The sequence below is a fragment of the Austrofundulus limnaeus genome, unplaced genomic scaffold, assembly GCF_001266775.1.
Source record: "Austrofundulus limnaeus strain Quisiro unplaced genomic scaffold, Austrofundulus_limnaeus-1.0 Scaffold56, whole genome shotgun sequence".
NCBI classification, from domain to species: Eukaryota; Metazoa; Chordata; class Actinopteri; order Cyprinodontiformes; family Rivulidae; genus Austrofundulus; species Austrofundulus limnaeus.
This window is the reverse complement of record NW_013952458.1, coordinates 1-10,206: the sequence shown is the minus strand read 5'-3', so window position 1 is coordinate 10,206 and position 10,206 is coordinate 1. Positions and strand designations below refer to the sequence as shown.

The 10,206-nt window shown below is 37.7% G+C and overlaps 1 protein-coding gene across 1 annotated transcript; it reads left to right on the top strand.

Annotated features, from left to right (window-relative positions):
- Window positions 1-8,649: 8,649 nt before the first annotated feature.
- LOC106518092 (stress response protein nst1) lies at window positions 8,650-10,166 on the top strand (the record flags this gene model as incomplete). Its single annotated transcript, XM_014009192.1, is given in 1 exon segment — window positions 8,650-10,166. A coding segment is annotated over 1 exon segment (1,173 nt), but the record flags the coding sequence as incomplete, so codon positions are not given.
- Between the last annotated feature and the right edge of the window lie 40 nt (window positions 10,167-10,206).

The following is a 10,206-nucleotide window of genomic DNA, read 5'->3' as shown; positions in this document are numbered from 1 at the left end:
ACACACACACACACACACACACACACACACACACACACACACACACACACACACACACACACACACACACACACTTTCCTCTTTTTGTTACTAATCAGTGACATGAAAATGCCCAACGAGGGTTGGCAGAGCTGTCGATTCAAAACTACAGATGCTAAACATTGTGGTTGGACGTCTGGTGGTCCCTCAAACCCCACCAACCCTGCAGGCACTGCCTGGTCTGGGACCGCCTGGCAGGTCTGTATGCTCATTTATATAGTAAATTTTATTGTTTACAGTAATGAATGTGTGTCTGGTCTGTTTCAGCATGCCCCCCACCCCCATAAAAAAAATTACAGTAGTGAGCAACTGTTTTGCTCAAATATCACATTTTCAAAATCCAAACACGATTTTTTGTTTTGTGTTTTTCTTTAAGAAGACTGGAAGTTTGGAATTAATGCTGCCTTTGGTACTCTACAGTGTAGCCTGCTGCTTCAGAAGGATGTTAAGTGATGTAGGCTTTAAACTAAAATGTAAACATTAGAACTAGGATTTGTTGTATCTCTCTTCAAAGTGAGGACATTTATTTTTCTGCTTTGATTTAACTCATTTAGCACTTTTAAGATCCATCCATACCCACATATGTGTAGTCGAACCACCAAAGCACCAGATATCCCATTTCTCTGCCACCTTCAAAGAAGGTCAGGTGACGCAAAGGTGTTCCCAGGCCAGAATTCAAAGTCCTTCAAGAAAACTGCGCTTCCTCCCAGTGGGACGCGCCCAAAAATCTCCAAGAGGTGGCGCCCAAGAGACATCCTTCTAATTTTTAATTATTAGAAATTGCAAAATTCCCATGATATTAACGCACGACCAACTTAGGTACAGAAGACATAAGACAGCTGGGAACTATTGTAAAATAATATTGAATTTATGAATAAAAAGTGCTGAGTGTAGATTTTACTACAGAGATAAGAAAAGAAAAGAAAAGAAAAGAAAAGAAAAGAAACAATTTTATTGTCATTGTACAGAGCACAATGAAATTACAGTTCAGAACACCCATTCACAAGAAGAAAAATAAACTGTTCTGTGAATGTAGGTGATGCTTTGATACTAGATGGCCTTAGGGAAACGTCTCATGACCGTAGGTGAGGTTTGGGTGTGAGGTTGTGCAGGCAGAATGACCCAGGGTGCAGGCAAAATCCAAAAGGCAAAAACAAGGTATTTATTTAACAAAAGGAGGGCTGTAGTGACAGCAAAAAAATCTTCTCAGGAGAACAAAAACTCAAGGGAACCAGAAGAGAAACCACACTGACTGAAGACAGTACAATGAACGGACAAACACTGAAGACAGGACACAGAATATAAAGGCAAACTAATTAGGACAACAAGAAACACCTGGAGCAGACACAAGAGGAGACAGGTGAGCGTGGGCGGGGCTGTAGGGCAGAACAACACAGAGTAACACTGAAAACACTAGAAAAACTAAGGAAAATAAACACAGACCATGACATTGGGATGTATAAACCAGAAGGCAAAGCTCTGATCTGATGGTTCATCCCTCGCTCCATCACTAAGTTTCTACTAAAATGAAAATAAAGTGTGTGAAAATCTCTTTTAGCGTATCCCTCCTGCTGCCCTTGGGTCAAAATGATCTGTGAGGCCTTGTGATTTATTTTAACCCTCCTGAAAAAGCTGCAAGTCTTCTTAGTGAGTACATTTTATCATGTAGCACCTTCATATGAACCAAGAGTCAAATAAATACTGTGCAAACACACAATATAATTAATAAAACATACATTAAACAAGTTAATGCAACTAATAAAACACTAAGTAACACATTTAACTTTAAGCTTGTCTGAACAAAAGAGTCGTAATCTGATTCTTAAAGAAGTGAACAGAGTCAGCCTCATGGAGAAACAGGGGTAGGGTGGTCCACAATCTGGGGACTCGAAAGGACAGGTCTCCTCGAGTCTTAAACCTGGTTTTAAGAAAACTTCAGGAGATTTTGTTGGGAAGACTGAAGATTGCGTCCAGAAGAATAACATTTCTGTAGCATATTGAAGGCCTGTCTATTAAGAGCTCTAAAAGTAAAGACTAAAATTTTAAAATGACTTCTGATTTGGACAGGTAGCTGATAAAGAGGATAAAACTGGTGTGGTGTGAGCTCTGTAAAAGCGTGACTGCAGATTTGTTCAAACAAAGAAAAAGAGTTACAATAGTCTAAATGCGAAGAGATAAAAGCATAAATAATCATCTCCAGGTCCAGTTTATCGCCTCGAACGTAGATATTACAAGTTAATTTAACTGCAACCATCTGAGTGATTCTTTGATGCAGAGTTCATCCTCTTCCAGGTTAAGCTGTGTCTCTGCCATACAGGTAAATAACACTAGAGTGACCTCTGCTTATTCTGCCACTGTTAGCAACTGTGACATCACAGAGGAGCAAAGATGGCGTCCAAGCAGGGCGACAGCTCACAGCTGACAAAGCAACTATTTGATTAACAGGAAACCAACTGGATCTGTGTCACATTATTTGTGATCATTTTACAATAACAGAAATGTTAATTCAATAATTAACAGTGATTATATTGGCTTTATAAGTTAATTTAATTTTAATCAGGTACATTATTAGCTTTGATTCTGGTTGGATCACATCCACATTGAGGTAAATAAGATAAAATCTGCTTCTGTTTCTTTGGTGAATGCTCACACTGCATTTTTACATTTTTATATATTAAATTAGCTATTTTTATATTATCATTAATAGTGTTTTCAGTTCGTTAGTTGGTTGGTTGGCCTGGTCTGGTTATGGCCGTCATTGCTACAGTAAATCACACGGTGACCAGAACCTCCTCGGTCTCTGCAGAGCGCAGAGTTCTCTGTTCTCACAATGCGAGGTAGAATTAGAGGCGCAGAAATTAATGAGGTTTAGAGAAAAATTAACATTCCTTCAGTTTGACGTCACTCGGTGCCAGTATTTTCATCTAAACAGGCCGAGAGGTCAGACAGGATTTCCCTCAGCGGCAGCGCTCGGCCACACAAACACAGAGCCTGAAAACAAACATGTTGTTGGAGAGAAGGCCACAGGAAAAGCCAGACAAAGCACCTGTGATGCAACGGCTGAAAATAAACCACGTTTCTCATCACTCAACCGAGGCCTGAAAGCTTTCCTCAACAACAGCTTTCTACTCACTTCTCAGGATTCGAAGTTTCAGGAATGACCCAGAAATACAAAAAATCAACACAGTAATTATTTTATACTGACTGAGCACTTCCTCTCATCACAAAGTCAAACTATCTGAGAGGCAATTTTATTTAGTGTCCAAAACCTACATCATTTTGTAAATTTATTTGTATGAACGTTATATTTTCTGAGTTGTTTCAGTGTAACTATAGCATTAAAATGTGTGAAGACAGTGTAGATGAAATAAAGACTTTTTTTATTTAAAGATGATTACCTGGTTATAACAGGACAAGAGAGTACAGTTTAAGATAAAACATTCAGTACACAGTTAGATACTCCTCTGTTACGTGTTTTAATATTTTGTTGAGTTTGTGTTCAGCATGAAACAAATTTCAGGTCTTTTCAAAAGCTCCGGCAGATTTTTGTTTCAACATGCTTTTGCTGCTTTCTAGTGGTGAGTCTGAGCACCTGCTGCCACCAGAGAGATGAAGTATATCGAGGAAATTTATTAAAATCCCTTCCATATCACTGACGTTTTTTGCCCCAAAGATAGTGGTTCAGTCAGAAGATTGTGTATAAAAACATTTTGATTTCCTGGTTCAGAGATAAATGCCTTGAGACTGAGTACAGGTCAGTATTTGGTCCAGGTGAAAGTGGGTGTATGACCTTAATCATGTGCAATTAATTGTTCAAGTGTAAAATCTGAATCTGTCTCTAGGTTCGTTTATGCCTACTCAGTAAATGACATGTTTTCTTACAAACCAATACTAATTTGCTGAGCAAAATAAAAAAATAGCTTGTTGCATGTGATTTGTAGAGTGTGCACAATAACAGGTGCAAAGGTTGTGCAGAGTGCCTTATTGAAATGAGGATTTAGCGTGTGTCACTGATGGAAACAAAGCAGAACCAAGGAAATACAGTGTTGTAAGGATTTTTATTTCAGAAAACAGCAACTGCATACACAAAAAAGTTTTTTTTTGTTTTATTAATTTGTCAACCAAATCGCATCAGACTTCATGTCAAGTTGTACAGATTGTCCTTTACATGGTTTATTACACAGATTTTTCCCTCATTCGGCCTGTATACAGATGTGTAGGGCAAACAGATTTCTTCAAAAATTTGTTCCTATGTGCGCTGTTGTCTGCACCCTTACATCCACGGGCAGCTGAGTGGTTAGGGGAATCATCCTCCTATCAGAGAGTTGGTAGTTTGAATTTTATTTTGCTTATTTCATAGATGCAGTCATCACTGTGCACTGTTAATAAATCAGCTTTAGGTGCACTATCAGTTAAATCTAACATTAAGTTTTGTACCTGAAATGTTAGAGGGCTAGTATTCTCTGTGAGATGTAAGACATATTCTAGGGACCAGAATATCTCTTTTATGGCATTCAGAAAAGAAACTAATGCTTGAACATATGAAACACCTTCAGTATAATTCAGCCAACTTGGAGAAAGTATACCTGGCTGGACCCTCTGTGAGGTCATGTCACAATAAGATACAGAAATGTATTCCCAATGAACATAATACATGTTTACCTAATTCCTCATTGGACACTGATTATTTAACCTGGGACCCTTACCTAAAGTGCAGGGTGGTCATAAAATTAGAATATTGTGAAAAAGTGGATTGATTTCAGTTATTCCATTTAAAAAGTGAAACTTGTATATTATATTCATTCATTACGCATAGAGTGATATATTTCAAATGTTTATTTCTCATAATTTTGATGATCACATCTCAGGAATGGAAGGTTCAGAAAGGACCCAGAAATACAAAAAAATCAACACAATAATTATTTTATAACATAAAGTCAAACAATCTGCGAGGCAAATTCATTTAATGTCCAAAACTTACATAATTTTGTAAAGTGAATTATATGAAAGTCATATTTTCCAAGTGTATGAAGAAAAGTTTGATTGTTGGTGAAATAAAGACTTAAATAGATTTTTTTATTACAAGATGATTACCTGGTTATAGCAGGACAAGAGAGTGCAGGGTAAGATAAATTATAATCATGAAACAAGGCTCCGTTAAATCTTTCAGGTCTGAGCAGATTTTTACTCAACATGGTTTTGCTGTCATCTAGTGGTGAGTCTGATCATCTGCTGCCACCAGAGAGAAGAAGCACCATGACAAAAACTTTAGATATAAATGCAAAGTGAATACATGAAGAAGTTGGCTCCACAGAATATTCCAGTATGCCTTTTTAAGGCCTCTGTGTTTGTGGGTAATATGCACCATTCCATTTAAAGTGAACTCTTTTCAGTGTATTTTTAACACTATTTTTACAGAATCTATGGCCATTTCTCTGTTCTGTGGTGTGTATGTTGGATGTCTTGGTGTAACTTGAAGTGAAACATTGTGAAACAAGTTGCTCAGACATTCAGCTTCAGCACAGTTGCTATAGTCGTTCTCCCTTACTTGTTCATCTGTTTGTGGCCTCAAAGCAAAGAGATTTCTACATGACATGCACGGGTCCATTTCATTTCCTTCAGTGATATTGTATGCCTGGCACGAGACGCCATCTGGTAGAGCGAAGGTTCCATCAAAGTAATCCTTCTTCTTCTTCACACTCTTCCTCTGGTTCAGCTCAGGATAGTGTCATCACTGCATCAGCGACATATTTATTTATTCCAATAACCACTCAAACAGGAGGCAGCAGTGATGATCCTGCCAGCATGGGGACATAGAGACACCGTGATGTTTGACTGAATTGTTGGACTGAGAAACACAGACGGTGGATGAGACCAGAACTTTGGTTGCAAACCATTGACAAGATTTGCCAAATCATCTCTTATTTGGGTTTCATTTTGTGATCCATTCTGTAAAACAAACTGAAAACAGATATAATTATAACAACGTAATTTTACTTGCAAATTTTGAGGGGATTGTTGCTCACAAAAGTAGCAATTTTCTTATTATGATACAAATGCTACCTAAAATAGTTTTTATAAGTGGTAAAAATAAAATAAATACACAAATAAATTAAATAAATAAATAGAAACTGAGAAAACTTTACACAGAAGTAGTATAAAAACAGACTCAGTTTTACACAATTAAGGCTCAATTTCAGTCACACACTTATCACTTAACTCTAAACACATTAATCAACCATAAACTCAAAACGATGTCTTAATGTTACTTTGTCATTTGTCAATGATTACACTTTAATGCAGCACAAACTGACTGAGAAAATAAGACTGAGCAACATGTTTATAACTTGACATGCTTGGGGTCCCTCAGGACAGCAGCAGTCTGACCAAGAAACCTTTTTCTCTAACCATGTCCAGAACACAGGAGAATGGACTCTGTCTAGGAAGTGGGCGCAGTTGAGGAGGCTGAGTGTCAAAGTATCTGAATGGTTCACTGTACACGATCCTTAATCTATTTAAAGGTATCATGTCATGCTTTTAAATCCTTCTTTTTCATGTCTAAATCATTCACGTATGGTCTATTTAAAATAAAACTGCAACGCTTTGGTCTTAATTCCTCYTTTTTGTTGCTCCACAGACTCCTTGCTTTCCTTGGTTTACCCCTGTTCTGACTTGCTCCTCAGAACAAGCTGTTTTGGTGCGGCCTCTTTAAATACAAGTGAGATATTTCACACCCCGCCCCCTCCAGGTCGCTGAGCGTTCGACTCCACCCCGTTCGGCCATATTTGTAGTTTCATAGCAAAAACACAGTTATCTACCGACTAAAAACTGTTTTTAAGATAAAATAAGATAAGATAAAACTTTATTGATCCCACAGTCTGGAAATTTACACATTACTGCAGCTTAATACAAGAGAGGCTGAGAAGAATAATGAAAGATTAATAAAAAATAACAAACAAAACCCCACAATATACACATGTGATGTATAGTAATGTATGAATGCACATATACACATATACACACATATGCTTATTTATATACATATTTACACCATAAAGTACAGTACAAAAACGAATGCATATGAAGGTGCATATTAGTGATGGCAGATGGTAAGAAAGTATAAAGATGTCAACAACGGTAGACTTGTCAATCCAGCCTTACATGTACGAGCCAGAGTCTGACCCAGTGRAAGACTCAGAATGACAAACCTGCAGAACCACGTCTTCAAACGAATGTGTCACAATGGTGCGTTATTTATTTACACAATTTATATCCTTACCTACACTGGGGAGCAGCTAAACTAAAATACATGCATTTAAACTACTATTATATTATATAATTTACTTTTGTGATCAATAAAGTATTTTTTAAAGGAGACATATGCTAAATGCACTTTTTTGCATTTATAAACTATTTTTGTGCAATTATAGTGTCTAGGAGTGTAGAAAACTTTAATTTATTCTGTTCTGTTACTGCAAAGATATTTTTTATATTTTTATGGGTCAAATTTTTCAGTTTGTTCAAAATCTGCTGTTGCTTATTACGTTTCATTGCTTATTTCGTCACACTATTTTCTTCGGAACTACCATTTATGGTAATGTAATGTATTTCCGGCCAACTGGATTTCATAGTCTGCCATTTTTTTCCTCGCTGTGTGATTTTGTAGTTCATAGTGTCATGCCGAATATGCAAGTTCAGAAGTCAAAATGTTCGGTTCTGGGGTGTGTAAACCCACATTATTATCTATATAGACTACCAGCGTCAGAGCAGAGCTTCTTCAAAGTGCCTGGTTAAGTTTCATTTTTCAAGGAAATGGACCCACAGCAGGATGGAAAGTGCTTGTGGACAACACAGGAGGAATGTTACAAAAAGGGTGAGTTATGAACTGTAAATGTGTTTTAGCTGTCTAATTTAGCTGTTTCTACCCTCTGTGTCAGAATATGAGGGGACAAAMAACAGCTGCGTTTAAGTTTGTTTACCGAACAGGTGCTCAGCACCATGTTTTACTTTCATTGTATGTATTTTTTGCCTGGTGTAAAAACGTGAGCAGCAGAATGAGGCAGATAAGCTATGAGCGCCGTGTGCGATAAGTCCTCATAAGGATTGTAACAGACCTGCAAATGTTTTATTGTGAAATTTGTTCTATATTTGTTTACTTAATTTACTATTGAGATCAATGCTTTTATTTTGAAGGACGTTTTACCGAGCAACGTGAAGGTGCCATAAAGTAGAACTAACTGTGCTAAAATGCTGTAATAAGTTTAACATGAGCAGAAAACGTGTCTTCCCTGTGACATTGAACTGAAGAAGAGAGAAAATGTCATCTATTGAATAATTTACAGGTTCTTTAGCACCTGGTTGATATGGGAACAAGGTTTGTGATTATTGTTGGTTGCTAACTTTTACTCTGTAGTACTTTAAGCAGTATTGTTTTATTTGACACCAGTAGAGAGCACTAACAGGCTAAGCTAATAAAAATGAGAGATAATTTTATAGTTTTCTAAAGTGCTTATGTAGAAAATTATTATGCTTTATTGAATGTCATGCATAACAAGGAGGTTATAATTTGTCATTTAAGTTGCATTTCACATGGAGTGTGTGTGTGTTAAGATAAATTTACAGTAAATATAGCGCTCCATTTGAGGTCTCGTATTTTGCAATGATAAAACGAGTAAAGATAAATCAGTTCATTGGTAAATACTGTATTAAGGAAGTGAATGTTTTAAGGCTAATATTACATGCTGTAAGTTGTTACTAATTTGAATTGTTTGTTTCTGTAGRTCTTACGGTGTGTTCACCAAGGTTTCAAGCCTGTCCAACGTCGTAATAAAAAGGCAAAGTGAACCATCAGTTTGGGAGTAGACCATTCAACCGGGGATGCTACAGTAAGAGCTTGACCTGAGAAGTCCCATCAAAGCTCCAATCAAGGGTATTCAAGGAACAGGTGGGATTCCATGGTCTACGGCGTGGCCCATCCTGCCAACATGGAAACATCTGATCAGCAAGAAGGCGAAGAGCACAATGAAGCCTGTCAGGTCAGCAAGGAAGATGATCTTGCTCGCTCCAGTCGCTCACAGAAACCCACGGAAAAGATGCAAATATATCAGGATGAGGAGGCCCAAAGAAAGGAAAAARGGTTCAGTCACATTTATGAACAGTGGAAAAAGGAAATATGTAAAGCACGTGAGCAACTTAAAGAAGATATAGCAGACAGTCAAATTGCTGCACTCACAGACAAACTAGAGCATGAAAAAGAATGTGTCACTGAATTGTATATACAGATTAGACATCACCTAACTCCCAGTAGTGACACAAGAAGACGTGTAGATGCATGTGAAGCTGTCACAAGAAACATTGTCAAAATAGCTTATGAAAGACTATCAGGCATTGATGAGTATAACAGTGAAGCAGCAAAGGCACGTCTCCGTGAACTGCTCAATAAAGACTACGCTCACTCCATCTATGGGTCTACAACCTCACCTTCATGTAGACACTCAAATAGTAGCAGCCATTCAGCTCATTCAGTTAAATCAGTTGTCACTGCAAAAAGAGCAGAAGCRMSAGCTGAATTGGCAGCAAAAGAAGTGGAGTATGAAGCATTAATAGAAGAGGAGAAACAAAAGGAAAAAATTCAGCAGRTAGAAGAAAAGCAAAGAAAGGAACTTGAAGCTCAAAGGCACGAGCTAGAAAGACTAAGAGTAGAAAAGGAAGTCAAGGCTGCACGAGCTAAGGTCATGTCATATGATCAAGAAATAATGAGTGAAGGCAGTGTTCACTCAATGGATGTCAATAGAGCARCTCAGGAGTCCRCTCCAGAGTCAAATCKACTGCAACAGCCTAATGACAGCGCAATGCCCATTCTACCTCAGCAAACAGATGTGTTTTACCTAGCACAAGCAGTTCAAGACAGCATTGCAATAAACCGCCTCCCACAGCCAGAACCTTCTATGTTCTTAGGAGATCCAATTCATTTTATAGAACGGAAGGCTTCATTTGTTGCACTGATAGACGGAAAGAACATTTCCTCTGCTGACAAACTACACTACCTGAAGAAATATGTAGGAGGTCCAGCTTGCAAAACACTTGATGGTATATTCTACAGGAATGATGATGAAGCCTACAAGGACATGTAGGAATTACTCCATGAAACTAGGACCAGCCTATTTT